Consider the following 23,400-nt stretch of genomic DNA (forward strand, 5'->3'; position numbering starts at 1 on the left):
TCTTCAGTCAGCCAGATGTTGCCTAAAGAAATCCAGCCCTGCTCCATCAGGTCTTTTTCTTTTAACAAGAGTCTCATCAGTCATTCATAAACTTCACCTTCTAAAAAGTGAACCTTACCCCCCTGATGAGTTAGTTACCCAAGGTCACACTGAATGAAATAGCACAGCCAGAAATAAAACTCAGATTCGGCAACTCCCAAGATGGTCCTTGATCTTCTTCTTAAAGGAATGAAAAAGAGGAAATGGGCTCCAATACTGATTCTCTAAGAATGTTAATCAAATGTGGACTTATAATGCCTGCAGCTACTCCATGTTATCTACGAGATATTAAACCATAATGAGCCCTTCAGGAAAAGGCATTTTCTAAAACGGAAAAGGAAAACACAAGAAGTACAATCTGGATTTATAATTAATATTGCACAAATAATTCAAGTTAAATTCTGGATTGTGACTCTCCTAAACTGGCTTACCAAAGCGAAGTTAGCATGAGCCAGAGTCAGAATCGGCTCACTGTAACCTCTCTGTAGAGGGTACTGTAAGGCTTTTTAGCTGCAGAAAACACAAATGTCTTTGGCATTATATGTTCCAATCTCATGAGAAGCCATTTAAAAATGAGTAAGACTGATGCTAAATTCTTAGATACACAGCCGCACAATGAGAAAGTTCAAATAAAAGCCAAGTTCTTAGCCTGCAGTGCTGAAGAATGAAAGCCAAGCAATTAGAGCTGAGAAAATGGATTACATAATCTTACAGCGGGAGGCTTAGATCAGCTATAGCAAAGAAGTCATTGTCTAGGTGCTGGAAATAAACATGACATCTTTTGTTTGTTTTTTAATTTTTATTGATTTTTAGAAAGAGAGGGAGAGGGAGAAAGAGAAAAACATAGATCAGCTGCCTCCTGCACGCCCCCTACCAGGGATCGAGCCCACAACCCAGGCATGTGCCCAGACCGGGAATCAAACCGGCAACTTTTTGGCGCACGGCACGGGATGACACTCAACCAACTGAGCCACACCAGCCAGAGCTAAACAAGACACCTTTTTACCTGGGATGATCAAGTACAGTTCAGTTCAGCCAGGGGTGAGGGCAGAGAAAGACTACACAAACTACCAAAGCACCTTCCAGCCTGGGGTCTTTGAAAACAAGCAAAGTAAACTATCTCTGAAAAAGTGAAGGTAAACAGATGAACTCTGAACGTCTTTCCTAAATACTTAGGCCTCACTTCTCATCTATCTATTACTCACACCACCTAGGAAGCCCCCAAAGAACTGTGTACTTCATATTTCTCTGAAACGTTCATTTCTTCCATCACTGTTGCCCAAGCAACATCATACAATTATTCATAGGAAGTGCTGCAGGGCAGCTCTTTTCACCAAACCTCTTCCTGCACATTAGTACAAAGGGCTAAAAATAGTACAATCACTTTGCTAAAGTTTCTAACCGAAAATAATTTTTGAGAAGGCCTTTGTTTTTCCTTTTCTTGCTAATTCTCATTCCCTTTTAATTTTCTCTTTTACAAGAACAAAATCTCTACTTTCATCTAGAAATGGATTAGCTGTTTCAAGCAAAATGTTTTATTGAAAACTAAACAAATATCCTTCTGCAAAGAGGGAGGACAACCTGGAACGAAAGCACAACCAGGACCACTATAAGGCTGTCTCCAGTGTTATTCCTGCACCTGGGAGGTGACCTCAAACACCTGATGGCCTAGAAGCAAAACTTGTAAAAATGTCACATTTCTATATCATCAATCAAAGCTCAGCTGAATTTTCATCACAGTGAACCTTCATAATAACCCAACATTTAGACAGAGTGGGACATGATTTTAGTAGATGTAAAACTTGGTTTGTTTCCACAGTAAGCCTTGATCATTCTGTCTCTCATTTCTCTCAGCTCGAAAATTAAAATAGCTTTTGATATCCTCCTTTTTTGCCAATAGAAGCTTAAATATGAAATGCCTAACTCACTTCAAAAGGAATTACTGTAGCATACCGGGAGGGACTGGTTGGAGGTAGGATGATGGCTCACCTCCAGAACTGCCCCTCTGAGCCGGGGGAGCGCGCTGTGAAGGATGCTGGCCATTGGCATTAGGCCTTGGTCTGTTTTGGAATTTTCAACAGTACAGAGTGAATAACTTTCCTGAAAGGTTATCTGATTAGCTGTTGTTCAAGGTAATTTATACTGAGGATAAGAGACTTCCCCCATCTGCAAGTGGGTTACATAGAGTTATAAGCAATAAACTCTATAAAAGTCCACCAAGTTTGAGCTGAAAACTTAGGTTTAAATAATGCAAAGTAGGGATGAGACACAGAAATCACAGATACAAACATATGGCACACACAGACAGCCAAGACCTGTGATGGAAAGCTTTAATCACCACATGTAAAAACAATATTTTCACATATCAAAAATGGCTCCAAATTCTTTACTGTCATCACCATAAGTCTAGAAATGAAAGTTGCACTAATACAAAACCTTCCTGTTGTTCATAACGGCAAGATTTATGAAACTGTCTTACAAACATCTTGTTGTTTTTTACCCTGGGGCTGGTATCACCAAAATGAAAAAGGAAAGTCACTATCAGCTGGAATTTATTCAATGTAGAATAGTTTAAACCATTTATTCTTTAACCTGGAGTGCTTCTCTTCTCTCTCCCATCCATACTAGGTGACGACAAGAGGGAAAGATGACAAATGGATGGGTCCAGTCCAATATGTATGACATATTGATGTTATGATTCTCAACTCAATCTACTGATCAAAACAAAGAAATTAAATTTCAGTATCAATTAACTCAATGCTATCACATTAAAAAATGATTTAAATTGGTTCTTTCTTATAAAAGGGGAGTTGACAGTAGATTCTCATACAGTTCTTCCTCACAATGTCTATTGCAGTGCTCTCTACTTCCTACAGATGAGCCAACCAATTAAGTTCAGAGTTCATAGAGACTGCCCTGCAAATTTCAGCTCTGGGCTCTTAGTCACCCTGATAAGATCTATACATGTCTAAAAGAAAACCCCAGACACTACAATAGTTATTCCAGTCAAGTGATGGGAGGGGCAATCATGTTAAATCAGAAAAAAAAGACAGCCATGTTAGAGACTATTTAAACATTTTTAGTATGTAAAAACAAATAAAAGTACAAGAAAATTTTCAAAATTCAAAATTCCTAATGTCTCTAACGAAGTTTTTGTGACCAAGGCTAGAGCAATGGTGTTCAACCTCATTCCCAAGGCAGCCTGGGGGTTTTATCTCCAGTCATTTCCATGATGATCTCTGCCTGTTTCTAAAACATGTTCTTTTTCTAAATATTCACAGCACTTCATCAAAACCAGCTGTTAGTCCACACATCTGAGTCAGGAAATCTTTGCTGTCTCTTGGTTTCAAAGTATTACACATGCAGTTTCCTGTGTACTACTTACTTGTGACTCACAATTACAAGTATTCGGGGCTGTAATAAACACGTGGGGACAGACAGCAGGTAGAGAAGTACCATGCTCAATCTTGCTCCATGCTCTTTGCTTTTATTATTCCTAGATGCCTTCTCAACTCAAACGACTGAACTGAACAACAGACATGGACATTTACTGGATTCTTCTTGAGAAGTTAAATTATATTCACTACCTCTCAGCCGAAACTGGGTAAGGATAATGAAGCGAGTTCAGTATTAGTTCAGTATTAGACTGAGTTAGAAAAAAGGCTGTCTGGGAAAGGCTTGATACAAGTGTTCTTTTTTATTTTTATTTTTTCCAGGTAGAACCATTGAAAATCAAGGTTGGAAAAACTCTTAACAACTGTACGGCCAATCCCCCACCTGATACCTGAACTCCTATAGAACATCTCTGCCGAGTTGTTGCCCGGCATCTGCCAGAACACTGCCGGGGCAGGAAGCCGGGGCAATATTGCCTACTCCTCCTTAGAATCAGATGGCAAAATGGACGGAACAGGTAAGCGAGCTTCCATTAAAGATGATCATGAATTTTGTAACTTTTCAAGAGAGTTAGCAGATTGTCAGTTGCTACTCAAAGGAATAAACCAGATTTGTTCCACGCATCCAATGCTTTCTGCAATGATTAAAAATGGAGGAATATAACTCAGAAATGTGAATTTTATAAATCAGTGTAGAACAGCTGTGTGTGTGGTGGTGGTGGGGAAGCAAATATCTTAAAAGTAATCATTGTAGGGACCCCAAAACAAAGGGAAAATAAGTGTTTTGAATAATAAATAAACGTTTCACTTTAAAGCTACAATAAACACCTTGTGCAGCAAGTCTTGGTACAAGAATTCCAGAGCCTCGGTGGATGACCTGTAGGCTACTGACAGCTGCAGCACTTGTCAGTTCAGATGCAGGAGACAGGAGAGTGACAGGAGCAGGTCTGAGGCCACAGCCTGCTGTCCTGGGCAGTCAGAAGCAGGGCGCTCTCCCTTGATTTCTCCTTCTGGCTTGTTTAGCAGCACTGCAAATAATTCTCCTATTTCTAACTTCCCTCAAGGTACTCAGACTGCTTCAAGCTTTCAAATCCCCCCTTCAGAAGACCAACAAAGCAACACATTGGCTGGTGGGCAGTAACATCAGGATTAGGTTTACAAAGGATCAGTTCCTCTGAAGGAACAAGTTTCTGTCTATAATTTATTTTCTGAACATATATGTGAACAAGTCTATCTGAACTGAAAACATTCATCCTGCTAACACATACATACACTAGAAACTCTAAATGACATGGTAACTGAGACTTGGCTGATTCAGTTCCGAGGGGTATCGTCCAAGGCGAGGTGTGAAAATGGTGGTGGTGTCCATCTTTAACAAACGAGACTGCGTAACGCACAGAAACAAAACAACAAAAAAAACCAACCTTAAAGTCAGTTTGTCTTTTTATGTGGAGGCCACTTTTTTTCATATCTGTTTCAAAAATGCCAGATAAATAACATTAGTGGCTAGATGACAGGAGAGCAAATCTTCCTGCAAAAAAAGAATAAGCTTCCTTGACCACGGAGATTCGTAAGTCAAATCAATGGAAGTCTATTAAGTACTCGGGATAGATCTGGTTGGCATCAAACACCACAAAGATCTTTGGGTTCCAGGTATCATCCACACAGCTGTCATATAAATTCACATAGCTACCGTCTTTGGAAGGAGGTCGCATGTATTTAGAGTCTCCATTTATATAATCTCCAATCAGCACTCGAGCAAGGAACATAGATTTATAGGTTCTAAACAGATGTCGATGTTGCAGGCTTACACCATGAATTTGGAATGTGTTTCCATGTTTTATGTCATCTTTGCAGAAGCGACTGGAGTAAGCAGCATCTCTAGCAAAATAGGTTCCTTAAACAAAAAGAACCCAAAAAAAGCCAAGATTAGAGATTACTCTGAAGAATACATAAAACATAAGCAAAAATATTCTAATTGTTAGGGGAATAGACACATGGATTGTATAACAAAAAAATAGATGTGGAATTTCCTCCTGTGCAGATCTTTAAGAAAAGAGTAGAAATTCATCTGTTACGGACAGCTGTGATTCAGACCACCACAGGGATATAACTGTCAGTACAGGCCAGTCCCACCGCTAACACCGTCCCGCCTGCACCAAAATGTAGCTGCCAGACTTTGGTTTTCGAAAGAAATCTTACAAAGAAACCCAGGATGTAAGACATATGCAAACTATTTCTGTGATTAAAAGTGTGGCAGGACCTGAGTTTTAATTGCTTGGATCTCCCTCCCAATCTATTTCCTTCCACCACTTTCCTCCCCCCACTACCCTGTGCAGCATCCGCAGAAGTGCTGGAGAGCACAGTGAGAACTACTGGGCTACAGAGATTGTTTCAAACCCAGAGAAACTACATTTCCATGATACAGAGTAACAATTCAATAATATTTCTGGAAATAATAGAACTCTATGTCCCAGAGAGTGCAATGCTGTTCACATCAGACCATCCCAATAGAACAATTTCGCCAGTTCATTGCCTAAATATGAAAACTCAGTAAAGCATCTGACTCATCCAGGAGTCAGGCCTAGGAGAGGGACATCATTATGGGAATACTTACTCTAAACATTTCTGAAAAAGAACTGCAAAGTCTCATATTACCCAATGCTGATGGGATTTAAGTAACACTTTTCTGATCCTCCTACAGTTAAATAAATGGAATGGCCTTTTCAGTAGTAATTTTTAAAATTTATTTACTTTTTCAAAATATAGCACATCCTGATCCTAAGCAGTAGTCAGTTCTCTTTTTCTTCTTTTAAAATTGTTGGAAGTATTACAGGTGTCCCCTTCTTCCCCCGATTGATCCCCTCCACCCAGCATCCCTCCCACCCCCAGGCCTTCTCCACACTATTGTCCGTGTCCATGGGTTATGCATTTATGCATATTAAGTTCTTTGATTAATCTCTCCCCACCCCCTCCCCACCCCTGCCTTCCTTCTGAAATTCATCAGATTGCTCCATGGTTCTATGTCTCTGTATCTATTTTGTTCATCATTTTATTTTGTTCATTAGATTCCACACGGTAGTCAGTTCTCTTGATGGAGGTAAGGTACAAAGTAAGAACCAGCAAAATAAATGTCCATCCCTTACCTTTTCCCCTCCTCTCTCTCCTTAATTTGCTTGAGTAGTGGGCATAAACTGAAGAACTTGGACTTTCACAACATTAGAAAAAAGGTGAGGATTTCCCCATTATTCCTTACTGCTCATTAATATTCTTACCTATCTTTTTCTAAAAAACAAAACAAACAAAAAAATACTAGTACCTAGACCTGTGCACAATGTAATTAATTTATTTTATAGTTCTCTCTGTATCTGACATAAAACAGTTTCAGTTTTATCCACAGAAAGGATTTATACATGAAAATTAAATATAATGCAAGCATCAGCTAACACGGACATGATGCCCATTCGAATGACTGGGAGAGGGGCTCGATCTAATCCAGCAGGGGGTAAAGATCTCACTTCCATCTCAGACCTCAGGAAGTGGCTTTTCTGTGACTCAGAACCTCTGAGGGTGTGCCGGGAACCTAGTACATAACCTTTGATTTAATGACTATCAAACCCCTGAACTACAGAACAGTCAATAATCTCTAAAGAGAGGAGATTTGCTCCCAGGACCTGAATTGGGCCTGGAATTCTGATAATTACCTTTTCCAAAGAGAGCACCATGTATACCGTTTATTCTCCAATCAAAGTTATGAATGCAAATTGCTTCCACAAACTCGCTGCTGGTACCGTGAAACAGCATTTGTTCATTAATCTGAGGAACACCACTTTTTTTCTTGAGCTGAGCCTTTTTCCTAAAAACACAATATACACAGACATAAAGCACACAGAGAAATATACCATAGTGGCAGTTATTAATTTTTCAAGGGGTAAAATTCAATAGAAAGTGTGAACCAGAAAACACTTCTTTAACATAAATCACAAATGGAAAAAGCAGCTCTGAAGAAGAATCCCGAACACTCCTGGACACATAAATCACCTCATCAAAAATTATTAGTTAACACTGAGATTTAAGTTTGAAAATTATACCCAAAACTATAAATATGTCAGATGATGCCCCATTATAATAAAGGTGATTGCCTAAACCCACCAAGTTTTACACATGCCTAAAAATGATACAATAAACAAATAAATAATACAAAGTTCAGAGAGTCCTTAAACTGAATTCCTTGAGCAAGGACCAGACCTTAATCTTTTTATCCCCAGAGATTACAAAATGTTGGCTGAATTAAACTGAATTTTGAATTTTAAGACTAGAAGGACATGAAGCCTTCCATTCAACTCTTCCCAATGGAATGGACAAATCTCTTTGAACACTGTAGGACTGATTGTAACGGTAAAAAACAAACAAACAAACTGAAAAGAGCTTAAAATCCTTTCACAGAAAAATGAACAAAGAATTACATATTTATACATGAAAGTTAAAAGTAGTGAACTAGATTTGCATGCATTAACATAGGTAATTCTTGAAAAATAATGTTGAATGTAAAAAGTGTTGCAAAAAGACATATAACTCAACATAATACTGCATATTGTATAAGTACAAGTATATAGGTAATAAAAAATATAAAGACATGGACAAGAAGGCATCACTCCAACTTCAGGAGAAGGGAAACAGGAGGGGGTGGGGATGGGTAAACACTTCACTTGCATCTGTAATGCTCTGCATCCGAAAACAAACAAACAAACAGATACAACGAAGAAGAATATGTGACAAATATTAAAATGTTAAATCTGATTAGCAGGTACACAGGTGTGTGTAAACTATTTGCCTCATTTTCATTTTAAAAATATTTAATAAAAATGATGTTTTAACAATGAAAAAGAACCTCTCCTCCATCACGTCTCAATAGATAGCGATTTAACACCTGCTTCCAGACAGGACGGCACCATCTATCTATCTGTGACCAGCTGTACCCATCAGAGAGCAGACCCGCCCGCACACTGAGCCAACACCGGCCTTCCTGTTACTTCTACTGATTGGTCTTAGTTCCTCTCTTCTGAATATGGAACCATTTAAATATACAAAACGACACTGCAAAAATCCAAAAATAACTATGACCTAGGCTTTCTTTTCTAGTTAAATATACACCATTCCATCAACTATTCCTCACACAGCACTGCTTCCAGGCCTTTCTTTCTCCATCCTGGACAGCCTTTCGTTGACAAGAATCTGCTGGGTCCCTTCTAGTTTATAATGTTGGTAGGAAGCAGAAACCGGGCGCAGATAGCATCGGACAGCGCTGGCTCTAACGGCGCGCACTCAGTTCCTCCTGATTCACCCTGTAGCACGGTCACCGCGCTGCTGACTGACATAAGTCTGCATCAAGTAAAACTCCCAGGGCTTTCTCCAACTAGACTTCTGTCGGCTTGCTACATTTGTACAACTGATTTATAAACCTAATGCAGTACACTGAGTTCAATTAAACTTTATCTTGATACAGCAATTTAAAATGTGCAGAATTTATTTTTAAAAAAACATGCACCTGAGTGAATGTGTGGGGGGTGGATACTTGCATTTAAATGATGGAAGAATTGGAAATGTATGGTCTTTTTCAAGCATCGTTTGGCAATGTGTCAACATTTAATGTCTATGCTTTGATCTACTGGTGATAGTCTTTTCAGACCATTAAGCATGACATTAGAAGGATGTGCATTAAACAAATATTTATTTCTGAAAAAGCCAGCACGTTTTCACTACCAACAAATTATGTCAAATTTGTTTTTAAAACTTTATGTACTTACTTTTTTTAAACAATGCATTTTGTTGCTTTTTTAAGAAAAAAATCTTTTAAAAAAAGGAAAAAGAGATAATCCTGTTTTGACTCACTGTTTCTATCTTCCAAGGTCTTTCTGACTCCTGATTCAGTCACACAGCAAAGAAGCTACTCCTTCCAGTTCTGAATCTTTCACAAGAGTGACAAGCAGGCCTTCTGTATTTTCATCCAAATCCCTGATAAAAATGCTGAAGGGCCAAGAAGAAAGCGTGCAGGCCGTTCAAGCTACCCTTCGCATAAGACTTTGTACTGGGTGTTAATTTTTCTCTTTACACTTATCCCCGGAACACATTTCTCTATCTTTGTCTCCATGCTTTTCAACCACTTTGCAGAAACCAAGTTACACTAAGGGGCTTGCCCATCGACTACCATGGTAATGCTCTACCTGGGCATTAGTAAATCTACACTGTTTTTTTTTTTTCTAAGAAAACATTGTTTAATATTCATCCTTCTAATGTCAAGCTTCACGGTCTATAATGACTAGAACCCACTCTAAAATCAGCATAGTCACTCATCACTACTTTTCAGGCACAGATTAGAATGAATTTTGGTTTCACTCCAGTCTCTCTAAATATTATAAATGAAGTGTTGGTTAGTTAAAGAGCCAGGTGTGTGGGCATTACAAGCCTGCTCGGTCACTGGATTGAATGCAGTGTATTACACGAGCTGAAGGCAGAATGGAACAGAATGGTCAAAGCTTTGCATCCCCACAGCATGGATTATTCCAGTGCCCACTGAGAAGGCACCTGTGAAGTGTGGAGGCTTTCATACTATGACCTTGGTGTTCCAGAAAGGCTAATGTTGAGTTCTAGGGCCTCCTGGACTTCAGTTAAAGTTTTAGGAAAAGTCATAGGATTCAAACTACACTAAGTTCTTCACAATCCTACCTCCTTTTGCGCAATCCCACATTCATTTCTGAACTTACCGAATATTGTAGCACCCACCTCTCAAAGATCTCTTAAAATTACCCACCCTCTCAGGGACTAGAGTGCCAATGGGGCTAAACTGGAGATGCCACGCACTCTGAACTGCAGCAGGAATGTCTTCATGCTCCGTATTGAAATAAGTTTGCCCAGGTTTAGACCAGTGGTTTTCCATCCTGGCTGGACATCAGAATCACTTGCAGAACTTTTTAAAGCTAATGTCAGAAGGCTGAGGTTCTGATTCAGTAGATCAAGGGTGGGGACGGATATCTCTACTTGCTAATAGACAGGTGACTGATATGCAGCCAGGGCTGAGAACCTCTGATCTCAATCCACATTCTCCCACTTTCTTAATGAGATAGCAGCTTTCACTGTTCTTTTTCCCTTGCTGCCTTCTCCTGGATCAACCCAACCACCTCCTCTCTCTGCTCTTAAATTTGAATAGCTGAAATAAGTCAAACAACATCCCCATGGTTTCCACTACAAATTCACACATTCCGACTTTAGCTAAGCCCTCAGCACTAATGGAAATCCCATAGTACCCAAGTTAGCTCTTTCCCCATTTCCCAGTGGCCATTTCGAATCTCCCCTTCTCCTCTCTCTCCCTCTTACCCACGCCTCCCTAACACCTCAATCTCTGCAGGTGCCCTCACTTCTTATTTCACCAAGGAAACGAAAGGATCAGGGTGGAGCTCCCAACCTAACTCCTGCCCTCATCTTCTACCTCTACTTTCTTAAAACATAACGAGACATAACTAGGCCACCCTTGTCTACCCCCGACATATGTTTTCTGAGTTCCATCCCATCACACCTCTTTAGGAGCCTTAATCCATCAATTACACTTCACTCTCCTGTCCTTTAAACTCTCCCTCTCCATAGTTTCTTTCCTATTATAATGTAAACATGCTCAAGTCTCTCCCATCTTTTAATTCAAAAAACGTAAAACAAAACAAAAACACCCTTCCCAACACTACATTACCCATCTTCTCAGATCTCTGTCTTCACTGCCAAGCTTCTTAAAAGAGTCATGAACATTTGCTGTAAATACAATGCAGGGTGGGACAAAAGAAGGTTTACAGTTGTGAGTCCGTGAAACAAGAGTTTATTCTTGTATTATTGTTAATTAATTGTTGTATTATTTTCCATATGAACAACTGTAAACCTACTTCTGCCCCACCCTGCACAGCATCTACCAACATTGCTTTCATCAAGGGTACCAATGACCTTTTTGTTATAGAATCCCAAGGGTGCTGTCGATAATCTTACTTGGCAACTCTTCAGTATGTGACCGAGGTCGACACCTACCCATGGAAACCACTTTCTCTCTTTGGTTTCTGTGATCACCTTCTACTGGTTTTCTTCCACCTTTCCTGGCTGTTACTTCTCAGTTTCTTCCTTGGGTTTTCTCTTCCTCTATCCCTTCTAGAGTTCAGTCCTTGGTTCTCTTCTTTTATCTACATAAAGCCTGTGGTCAACTTGTCAATTCCTATGGCTTCTATTACCCACATTTTTTAACAACTCCAGAACCTTTATCTCTAGTCTACACCACTCTGCCAAGCACCCAACCCACATATCAACTACTACTCCCTCCCCATCCTCCCCAGACCAAAACCTGTTCCTACCCATTTTTCCTTCAATTAAAATAAGTCAGAAACTTTAATGTTATCTTTTCCATCTCCCTTACGCACCCCATGGCACACATTAAATTAAGAACCAACCAACATCATTCTACATCCTTAGTATCTCAAAGTTGTCCTCTTGGCTCCTTCGGTCCACTTTGGTTCAAGTCACCCAATGTGTCCCTGTTTAATTACTGAGACAATTTCCTAAAATGGCCTCCCTGCTTCTAACTGTGATCCATTTAAACCAGTTTCTAAGCCTCAGCACTACTGACATTTTGGGCTGGATATTTCTTTGTTGTGGGAGGCTGTCTTGTTCTTTGTAGAATGTTTAGCATCCCTGGCTTTACTGAGTAGATGTCAGAGGGTTTCCCCATCCTACTGCATGGCAATAAAAATGTGTCCAGCCACTGCCAAATACCCACAGTGGGCAAAATCATCCTAACCGAGGACAAGTGCTTTAAATCCCTTCCCCACAGTATAGCCTAATGAGTTAATTTTCTAAAATGCAAATCAGATCCATCACTCTCTTGCTTAAAGTCCTACAACGGCTTTCCACTGTCCCAGGGGGAAAAATCCAAATCCCTTAGTTTGGCTTGTAAGGCCCTGCATGGCCTGGTCCCTGACAACTCTCTACTTCAGCTGTGGGTCAGTCCAACTCAAGTAAAGCTACCAAAGAAAATCACAAAACCACCCAGTGGCTCTACTACAAACTCCTGCAAGCTCTACCTCTGGAGCACCTTTCTAGGCTCCTCTCCAACCATCCATCCTATGTTCTGTTCTATTTGAAATTCTCTCAATGCTTTATGTTCCCTCTTGTAATCAACTTTGGCCATGCTGCTCCTGATGCCTGGAATGCTCTTCACTTCTCCTACCTAGCTCTAACCTAAATCGCCCTGCTTTAGGAAGTGCTTCTTGATACTCCCCACCCCACAACACATGCCCTATTTTTGTCAGAAAGAGTGAGCAGATACCCGCCCTTTGTGCTTCATGATACCCTGTGCTACCCCCTACATTTTGTGGTTTGATGGCCTGGCTCCTTGTCTAAGCTATGGTCCTGTTATATCTCAAGTGTCTAGAATAAAGCCTGTCACAAAGTAGGAGCTAAAGGATATTTTTAGAAGAAGGGAAGAAGTAAGAAAGGCCCCGGACAACACGCAAACTGATGCCTGATGGACTCACGTAGTGAGTCATAGGTTACCTGACAATGAGATCGACTCAATTATCTTAGTTCTTCAGGGAAATGGCAAAATGACAGGCTGTCCTCATAATGAGACTTAGTATTTTCTACTGTCACAGCAGGTGGCAGGTTCATTTGCCATCAAGATTTCTAGACACTGACATTACATAAAATCATGAAGGGCATTGACAGTAAAACTGGCTTCAGTAAAATCTTCATATAAATGTTGGGGAGTCACTGTACATTTTACCACTAGGACTTAACTGAAGACTCAGATTGTGAGGGAGGCTAATATGAACTCCACTTCAGGAGCCAGATTAAAAATAATGAATTAAGATTTTATCAGACCAGCTGAGAAAAAACTGTACTCACTGAGAGAATAAAATAAAAGGGACAGAGGCTTCCATCTTCCTCTCAAAAAAAAAAAAAAAAATTACCTGAACAAGAACTGAATAAAACCTTCTAAACTCAGTATTGTCAGAAATAAAAGTTGGCTTGGTCCAAAGACTTAAGACTATAAAGAATATAAGCTGAAAACCCCTTATTTTATCATATAAACTCTTATGAGCACCAGAGCATGAAAGAATTCCATGTATCATTAACAAAAATCAGCCTGATTCTCAAGTATATGAGAATGATGAGTTAAGGTCTAGGTCTGATTTAAAATATTTCAGCAAAACAATAATAGTGAAAAAGCAGATAGATAATATGTGGTATATCTTGATGAATGTTAAATCAGTATGATGCTACCTAGGGCCTTGTTATATTAAACTCTATTATTTGAAATTTTCCTGAATAAGTATTAAAGGTCTGCTTATATTAAAAATATTAGAAACCAAATCTCATTCACAAATTTAATTAAAATATTTCAGAAAGCCACATATTTTAGGTACTACTTGCTATAAAAAAATACTTACATTCCTCAGCACCATCTGAGATACAATTATAAACAATAAACTGCATATATTTACAATTAACAACCATTAATCTGTTTGAAATTATCAGTAAAACTAATGAACATATCTATCACCTCCCCCAGATTCCTTACTCCTATGTGTAATCCCTCCATCCTGCCTCTCCCCATTGGCCCTGAATCTTCACAGCTACTGATGTATTTTCTGTTACTGTATATTTGTAAACAAAACAAAAACAAACAAACAAAAAACCTCAGCACAACAGATTAACTTGGACAATATCTGTCCTTTAAGTTTTTGCAATGGGCTTTACTTTTTTAGGTTAAGTGCACACTGAGCAATCCAATGGGTCATTTCCAACCTAAGTTGAGTGATAAATTGAGATTTTTAAATCTACAACATAAACTTTGGGCAAAACAGGAAATCTGCAGGTATGTTTTACAATGGCCCTTGAAAACTAAATAAGCAAATGGCTACAGGCAAGATAGTGTAATTGTTTAAAAAGAAATTCAACAATGTTTCAGAGAGTTGTAATTCAACATAAAAGTCTGAGCCAACAAAGTCAAATCAACAAAACTAAACAGCTCCCCGATTCCTCTGCAGTGCTGATTAAGCCAAGATGCACAGCTCTGGACCTTGAAAAGAGCGTGTTTCTAGGACTGTGCCGAGGAGACTGACATCTAACACTGCATTACACCGTTGCGAGCAATGCCTTGCATTTACTTATAGAGCAACTCTTCCACTTCCATAGAAGGCTGAAGAAGAGAGCTGAGAGACCAGGTCAAAATAGAGAAGAGAAGAACACAGCAGCAGTGAAAAGTAATACAATTAAACATTTGTGCTCCACTATCATCTCTGAGACTACAAGTCTTAGTGGCCAAGGAGAGGGTTCAGATTAGAAACTGTCTCACCTGCAAAAGAACTCCCACAAGTCTAGGTTTTGGATTCTCTGAATTCTTTTAATTCTGTTGCGATCCATTGTTTTCCCAAAGAGACTAGCAACTTCATTATATTCATGTGTTTGATTGTGCAAAGGAATAAGCTGGAAAATGAAGTTTGACAGTTTTATTGGAGTCCTTTTGCATCTCCAGCACAGTACAGCCAGTCAGTTCTGCTCTTACCTGATAGGGTACATCGGTGTTCACGTTCTCCCAGTGCGGGGGCATGGGAATAGCCTCATTTTCACAGATATAACTTTAAATAGCCAAAGACAAAACAAAATATTAGAATCCAATTATAATTACAGTGATTTAGACTTTTCTTCAAAGCTGAATTTTCTCGTTTGGAATACTGTGACAAATGCAATTAAGTGTAATTAATCCTTGCTTTATTTTAAAATATTGATTGAGCCCAGGCGGGCGTGGCTCAGCGGTTGAGCGTCGACCTAGGATCCAGGTGATTGGGGTTCGATTCCCGGTAAAGGCACATGCCCGGGTTGCGGGCTCGATCAATGACTCTCTCATCATTTATGTTTCTATCTCTCCCTCTCCCTCCCTCTCCTTTCCTCTCTCTGAAATCAATAAAGATATATTTAATAAAAATATATATATATTGATTGAATGTCTATTTGTGTACTACCTTTTTAGGTGCTGAATTGAGAACTTTGATGAAAAATATCCAACACTACATAACATTAAAATGTCAAGAACAGTTGCTTAATTCTGTCTTGTTTCTCTGAATTTTCCAGAATTTCTTTAAAATGTAAGGAAGATTTTAGGTAAAGAAAAGACATTTCCAAGAAGAAAATAAAACCCTTGATTAAAAAAAACCTCTTGCCCAGCCGGTGTGGCTCAGTGGTTGAGCGTCGACCCGTGAACCAGGAGATCACGGTTCGATTCCTGGACAGGGCACATGCCTGGGTTGTGGGCTCGATCCCCAGTAGGGGACATGCAGGAGGCAGCCGATCAATAACTCTCTCTCATCACTGATGCTTCTATCTCTCTCCCTCTCCCTTTCTCTCTCTGAAATCAATTTAAAAAACAAACAAAACAAAAAAACCTCTTTGCCCTAGCCAGTTTTGATCAGTAGTTAGTGTTGGGGGTCTCGGGTTTGATTCTGGTCAAGGGCACATACCTTGGCTGCAAGCCCGGTCAGGAGGCAACCAATTGATATGTCTCTCTCACATCGATGTTTCTCTCTCCCTTCCACTCTCTCTAAAAGCAACAGAAAAAATATCCTAGAGTGAGGATTAAAAAAAACAAAGCAAAACAAAACACAAACCTCTTTAACAGATTTATTCTGCCTAGTAAATAAACTCCAACCCCCTCAGCCATACATTCAATGTCATTCAAGATCTAACTGAAACCTAACCCTGTCTGTTTATCACCCACTATTCCCTTACACAGTTCACATTAACTCACTTAGTATAGTCAGCGAGCAAAACTTCTTAAAAACTGTCTACCATGTTTAAGCCACTGGATGTGAACACAAAAAAAGAGAGTGATCTTGGGGAGCTCAATGGCAAAAGGCTGACACTGACATAGTCATCCTCTCTGGTGACCGGAGGTTACTGGAAGAAATTATAAATTTCAAGCCTATCTTTAGCTTCATTTTTAAAAACTCATTCAAATTTGAAAAGATCATACAATCATATGATTTAAAAATTAGTAAGTATAAAAACAGTAAACAGTGAATAGTTTCTGTCCCACTCCAGCCCTTGGTCTGTCTAATTCTCTCCTCTTGCCTCAAGTCCGAGTAATATTGTTTTCAGTCTCTTGTGTATTACTCCAGAACTTCTTTAGGTTAACACAAGCCAATCTTTCCCCCCGACAAATGGTAGCATCAAACATGTGCCTTCTGCAGCTCCATTTTTCACTTACTACGTTCGTAGAGGTCTTTCCACATCAGTAGATAGAAAGCACCCTCACTCCCAGTCCCTACAGTAGAGCCTGGCACATGGTAGACGCTCCATAAATACAGGTTGAATGAATGAGGGCATTCTATTCTACAGATGCACAGAACTCCATGGTATGGAGACACCATAATTTATTTAACAACTCCCCTATTGAAGTTATTCCATTTCTTCAACTTTTTGTTAATGTGAAAAATGCTGCAAAGAACTAATTGGTCCATTTGTCATTGTACATGTCCACTAGTCAGTTCGTAAGATAACACCTTTGAAATGCAATGTCTCAGTCAAAGAATGTATTTATTCATGATTTTGAGAGATACCGACCAACGCCTCCCTTGAAGGGTGTACTCATCGACATTCCCACCAGAACTATAGAGAATGTCTCTTTTCCAACCTCATCAAAAAGGTGTGTTATCAAAGCTTGGAATTTTTGTCAATCTGATGGTAAAAAATAGTGTGATATAATTTGTATTTCCCTTATTATGAGCAAGGTTGTAAGAACTGTTCAAATTCTGTGCTCACTGTTCTAATGGGTTGTTGTTGTTCTACTTAGAGATTCATAGAAGTATTTCATATACTACAGAGATGAACCCTTTGGCTGTGATAATGAGTAACAATAGTTTACCCATTTTTTTAAAAAGATTTTGCCTGAAATTTCTTTTAGCTATGGAAAAGTTTTGGTTTTTTTGTGTGTGTTTTTTTAATGTTTGTAGCCCATAGCCTTAGAAAACTGTTAATTCCTTGCCAAGGGAAAATATATCACCTTGCATGTAATGTACTCCTGTAATAAACAAACATTTCTGTATCAGCACATACACACCTTCATCCCTCTTCTGTATCCCACCTAACTGGTCTTCCTCTCTTACCATCTTCTCGTCCTGCAATCTGGGTAATTCTCTCCCTCCCCCGTCTCTGTCCTATGGTTTGTACAGTGAGTGAGAGAGCAAAGTGCTGGATCCCTCCTGTGCTTCCAAACTTAGCAGATATAATAACAGGCAGTCACAATAACATTTCCCATTATTATGTCTCATTTTTCTCCCAGACTACATACGCTTTGAAGATAAGTAATTCCTTTACTGCATTCCTTGAACTTAATAATGAGGATATGATATAGTTGGTAAGGAAATAATATTCTCTACATTCCAGAGGAGCACTACAGCATTCATTACATGTGTGCTTAAAGAGCTTTTAAACCGCGATGCTAAAATATAAGCCAAGAGTCTCAGGAAATAAACTGATAGAAATTTCAAAATTTTCGTTCTTTAATCCTTTCAAAATATCTCCTTGGAAAGAGCAAATGGGTGTCCCTTAAAATTCACATGCTAGCATTTTTTTTCTGTTTCATTTTAAGTTCTTTGAACAGCAAGAATTTCAATACTTGCTGGAGAAATCGTTCCAGAAAATAGGAGACACCCTGTAAGATTTTTCCCTTCAATTCCATTCAGAGAAATACAAAATATTTATTCTCTTCTGGCTTTTATACCTTTTTTCAGGCTATATGAATCCAGAGATAGAAAAAGAAAACTCGTGACAGGGGACAAGTAGCAGTGCTGTCGTCCCATTGTACTCCCACCTCCCCCAGGTCTCCTTTAGTCACTACAGGTCGGAAGTTACTTCTAGGAGATGCCCAGTGGAGAAGACTGGTAATTACTCGGGATTTATGGCCCATATAACTGGGTGGTTCTGTGAGAGTATTTCCAAGTCAATTCAAACTTACCTCAGTAGGTTATTTTAATGATGTATAGCAGAGACCATAAGGTGTTTGTTAACTACCTTTCAAACTGTTCTAAAATATTGAAAAATATAAACATATAAAGGGAAATTAAGAGGATAACAGGAAAGGAAACATGGGCAAAAAATAATAATATTGCTATTTCACCAACTAAGGTGCACTTCAGTAATGAGAGGATCAATATTAAGATCAATAAGTAACCTACCAAAATATTTTCAGTCTATTTGTTCCTCTGTCAACTGTTAAGAAAGAGAAGAGAGAGGAAAAGCCCACTCTTTCTACCCTATTCTCTGGACAGTACCTGAAAGCACTGATAGAAAAGGGGGCTCTTTTTATCAGGCGCTGCTTTCCAGTGGTGAGATTCACTTGCTTCATTTCTGCACACAATGACAAAGACGTTAGATAAGTCAGAGACACAGGCGGGCTATAAACTGTCAGGAAGACTTCGAGCCACCCTACAAGAATCACAGAGTTTTGGGAGTAGATCGCAAACACAGTGCATTAAAGATACTTTATTACCTGTCTGTCTAGCACGTCATAAAGTGCTATTCAGGGAGGGCGGTTTCACTGCTTGATCTGCGCTCACACGAAAGAATGCTAATCTCAGATGCTGCTCAGTAGGCAGGGTCTGTTCCTTTCTGTACAATGCGCAGGTTAAAGTGACATTAAACTAGGAGAGTTCTTGACTTAGGAAAATTATGAAAATCATAGTACTAGAAAGAGAAAGAAATTATAGTACTGAATATTCTAGTTGGCTTATTAAGTGGAAACTACACACTGATTTCTCCAAAAATTTTGGAAATGATTTTTAAAAAATACATTACCATTATAAAACTTGCACAATTCACAGAATTTCAAAAATGTGTACATTTCTTGCCTTCTCTTTAAACTGTATACCTAAACCAAAACATAGAAAACCTAGCTAGACTCAATACATAGTTACATGAGAGATTCTAGTGATAAAGGGCTAATTAACTAAAGGTATTGCTTTCTTCTTTCGTCTCTGTCTCAGCGGTTGTTGCATTTACCAGGCCCATTCCTACCACAAACAAGAATACTAAGTCCTAATGTGAGTTTCTAGTTAGTTTCTGTTATGTAATTGGCATTATTCCATTCCAAAATAAAGGGATTCACCGTCAGGCAAATAAAGTAGGTTCTGCTCTGTCTGTGTTCCCCAAACTCTGCACACACACTGGCGTTACCACTGTGGAGGGAAAAGCAAGATCTCAGCTCACGTAGTGAAGCCTGTGGCGTCTTCTTGTGCCACCTCATGCTGAGTTCACTTTTCATCATTTTTACAGACAGAAGCAGAGTTGGCTTGTGGCAGAACTGTTGGGGCTAATTTTGCAAATGGTACATATGAAATGCTAATACCTGTACTTCTGAAACAGTACCGTTATATGGAGGGTTAGGGAACTTGAGTTATTACATGTGACTCTTACGTGATTAAAGAAAGTTTTAATAAACTGCAATGTCTGAGAAAAAGTTTCCCCAAAATACAGTTTACTAGAAAATATTCTTTCAGAAACATGTAGCCTGCTGAATTGTCTACCAAATGCTTTCATAAACCTCACCCTCTGCATGAGTCTGTGCGTATCATTACGTCTCAGCGTAGCTTCAAAGCTGGCCCTGGTACCCAGACTAAAATGCCTGCCAGCCACCTTCTGTCTAGACTGCAGGAGAAAGACAAACGTCAGGGCCCCCTTAAAGGCAGACAGCCTATTTGTCTAATGCCATTTTTTAAAAAAATGTTACAGTGAGTCAGGAGTAAGAATCTAATGGTTTTAACTCTTGATTTAAAAAAAAACAACAACAACAAAAACAACTTTGAGGGGTAATAATTGTTAGAGATTTGGTTGCATCAACCTCTTACTGGACAATCCCCTTCATCATTTCTGGGCCTTGGCTCATCCAAGGAAATTTCCTAAGGTTTCACCACCCTACGCTGTAATAGCACACCAGTAACTGTCAAAAAGACAGAAACTGGGAAGAACAGTTAGAGGACTGAGCTGTGTAGCAACCAAAATGCACTTTTATTAAGAAAGCTTCCCCAAGCAGCTCTTGTTTGCCTCTAAGCAGCCAACAGCTGGGACTATAGCAGCTTCGGAGTGAAGGGGCTGAATCCAACAGGTTTTTCATTGGATACCCCAAATCATGCCCACAGACCAAGAATGAAATCCCAAGCACAGCTGATTTCCAGATTAGCTGGCTAATCTGTGAAAGAACCCATGAAATCAGAAAAGAGCACAAGGCAATGTCCACTAAAGAAATAGTTTTTTGGCAAAGACACCAAGCAGTGGGTCACTCATCAGAACTCAGGTCTTAAAGCTATCACCGACTTTGTCACTTAACTTCTTAGATTGATCTTTAAAATAAAAAGGTTGCTATCTATTTCAAAAGACTGATGGGATGACTAAAACAATAGCTTAAAGTGTTTGTATTCTTTAGAAGAGAAGCATTACATGAATATACGACAATCTCCATACACATTAGTATCTAGAAGCATATAAATACTCTTTTATAAAAGAGTGTTCCTCAGGAAGATTGTAAATCTTGAATTTTTATAGAGGTACTTTTATGTATTACAAAAAGGATTTACTTCACTGTTTTCAAATGTATCAACTAGTCCTGATTTTCAGAGCTGTAGATTTTACCATATCAGTATACTAAAAACAGACAACTATTGGGGAAAACACACACATACCTGCAAAGTCTATCTTGTAGCTGAATTTGGAAGTAGTAAAAGAAATGGAGCCACAAGGGTTTGTTTTGAAGCTTTTTTCGATATCTTCGCTGCTAACTGAACACTGAATGTTGGTATCCGGCTTTAAGACAAACCAAAAAGTTTCATTCACCAGCTGTTCACACACATCAGTGGCTTGGCCACAGAGGTAGTTCTGTGGTCACAGAGACAGAGGATGGTGAAACAGGGAAACTTAACTAATCCCCTGTTCTAGTCGCCTATACACTGGGAACTAAGCCCACATATTAAAAATAGTTTAAGGATTTCTTGCAAAGAAACTTCAACAACTAGTTCTAATGCTTTTTCCAAAATTATTATAATTTTCATAAACTATGACAAGAACTACACTTCCTAAGTGGCTCAAAAATTAAATCTTCTTTAAGTGGCTTTGTAAGTAAAAAAAGACCACAAGCTTTTACCATTAACTTCACCATTAACCAGCTGTGTGACTCTGGACAAAGTACATTAACTTTCTGAGCTTCACTCTGACTGTAAGACCCTGTGTTAACATCTGCTTCAGAGATGTTATAAGGATAAAGAAGAAAGCATATGTACAACACCTCACAAAATACCTGGTGTACAGAAGGTGTTTAATATGGGCTGTTCTCTTCCCTTTCCCTTTGTCCACCAACTCAAACTTGGAGTTGCTCAGATATACTAACACCATGCAACTCTCAGTCACAATCGCCTTCTGTACACACAGTAAACACATACTGTTTCTTCTAAATAAATTATTGTGACAACCTGGGGAAAAGAAAAGGAAAAGAACTGGAAGAATTTCTAATTTTTCTTTTAGTTAAGCTATCTGATTTCCTTGGGGTTTGATTTCTTTCTGGTTCGCTCAGACTCATTTTATCCATCAGCAAGATGACACTAAGTGAATCTAAATCCCTTCTGCTACATCCAAGGAAAGGAGGTACCTGAAACATGTGCCACTTTCCACATTCTGCCAAGTAAAACCAGCCCCACTGGGTATCTGATGTGTCCATCTCATCCATCTCACTACCTGCTGTTTTGGATAGGAATTCTTCCGCTTTGTGAAACATCTCCTGAAAAGGCAGAAAGAGGTAGAGAAAAAAATATTTTTTCTAATAACCAATGTACTTCTTACACGTCATTTTTCTTCTTACAAAGAGCTGTATTCCAAGTGTCTTTCCCCCAGTGACACTTCAAAAGTAGCCTTCTATGTTGTATATTAGGTCTGAAGATGAACGTTTTAAAATGTTGAATATCACTTAGGTAGGATATATCAATACCCACTCAACCATTTAAGTAAGCTGGTCGAAATCTATAAGCACTCCAGACTCTCAGCATAGTGTCAAAAAATTTCTGTCTAATCATATGTTTATTCATGTATTTGGTCAAAAGGATCCATGCTATCACAACTAATTAAGACCAAATACATCTGATTTTTGTTTTAAACATTCGTTATTTCATTTAATGGCATGGAAAGATGTTTATAATATATAGTGTTCAGTACAAAGAAGGTTACAATAAAGAGAAATAGTATAATCCAATTTTAATAAAAATGCATCTATATTTACCCACATGAATGTATATGTATGTGTATGTATATGTACATGTATGTATATGTATATGTGTGTGTACATGTACACATACATAAAAAGTCTGGCTGGATATACAAAAATTTATCATAGTTTTTTCTGAGTGGTAGGATAATAATAATAATAATAACACTTATATGGCTCTTACTATGTGCCAAGCACTGTTCTAAGTACTATATAGATAGTAACTCATTTAGCCCGAACAATCATCGTATAAGATAGGTACTATTATTCCAAATTTGTAAGTGAGGAAACTGAGGCACAGAGAGATCATACAATGAGGAAGACAGGACTCAAACCTCGGCATTCTGGATCTAGGGTCTGTGCACTTAACCACCATGGTTTACTCCCTTATACTTCATTGTCAATGATTTTATAATCTTAACTATATCAACTAATTCATGTACACATTATCTCTGAAGAGTTTTAAACATTCTTTGGGGGAGATTGTGATAAAGAGGAAGTCACCAGAAAAGGAGCAAAGAAATTAATTACTCAAAAAAGGTAAAACTTTATTTGGAACGTTGCTTTCTGTCCTCATTTTTTAAGGATTTTAAAAAATTACTAGTTTAAATTTATACAACTAATATATGAAAACATGTT

The 23,400-nt window shown here is 38.7% G+C and overlaps 1 protein-coding gene across 2 annotated transcripts in view; it reads right to left on the reverse strand.

Annotated features, from left to right (window-relative positions):
- Positions 1 to 1,020: 1,020 nt before the first annotated feature.
- PARP11 (poly(ADP-ribose) polymerase family member 11) overlaps positions 1,021 to 23,400 on the reverse strand; it is a 45,581-nt gene continuing 23,201 nt past the window's right edge. The window contains exons 2-8 of one of the 2 annotated variants that reach the window (XM_016215264.2): positions 22,153 to 22,281; positions 21,194 to 21,314; positions 18,791 to 18,866; positions 15,028 to 15,100; positions 14,818 to 14,948; positions 7,136 to 7,287; positions 1,021 to 5,328 (exon numbers count right to left, since the gene is read on the reverse strand). In XM_016215264.2, coding sequence (XP_016070750.1) covers positions 5,012 to 5,328; positions 7,136 to 7,287; positions 14,818 to 14,948; positions 15,028 to 15,100; positions 18,791 to 18,866; positions 21,194 to 21,314; positions 22,153 to 22,281 — 999 coding nt within the window. In that variant the 3' untranslated portion in view covers positions 1,021 to 5,011. Of the gene's footprint in view, positions 5,329 to 7,135; positions 7,288 to 14,817; positions 14,949 to 15,027; positions 15,101 to 18,790; positions 18,867 to 21,193; positions 21,315 to 22,152; positions 22,282 to 23,400 lie in introns of those variants that run through there. The other variant, XM_087814485.1, reaches the window with a different exon arrangement.

Source organism: Miniopterus natalensis, chromosome 2, assembly GCF_054644295.1.
Source record: "Miniopterus natalensis isolate mMinNat1 chromosome 2, mMinNat1.hap1, whole genome shotgun sequence".
NCBI classification, from domain to species: Eukaryota; Metazoa; Chordata; class Mammalia; order Chiroptera; family Miniopteridae; genus Miniopterus; species Miniopterus natalensis.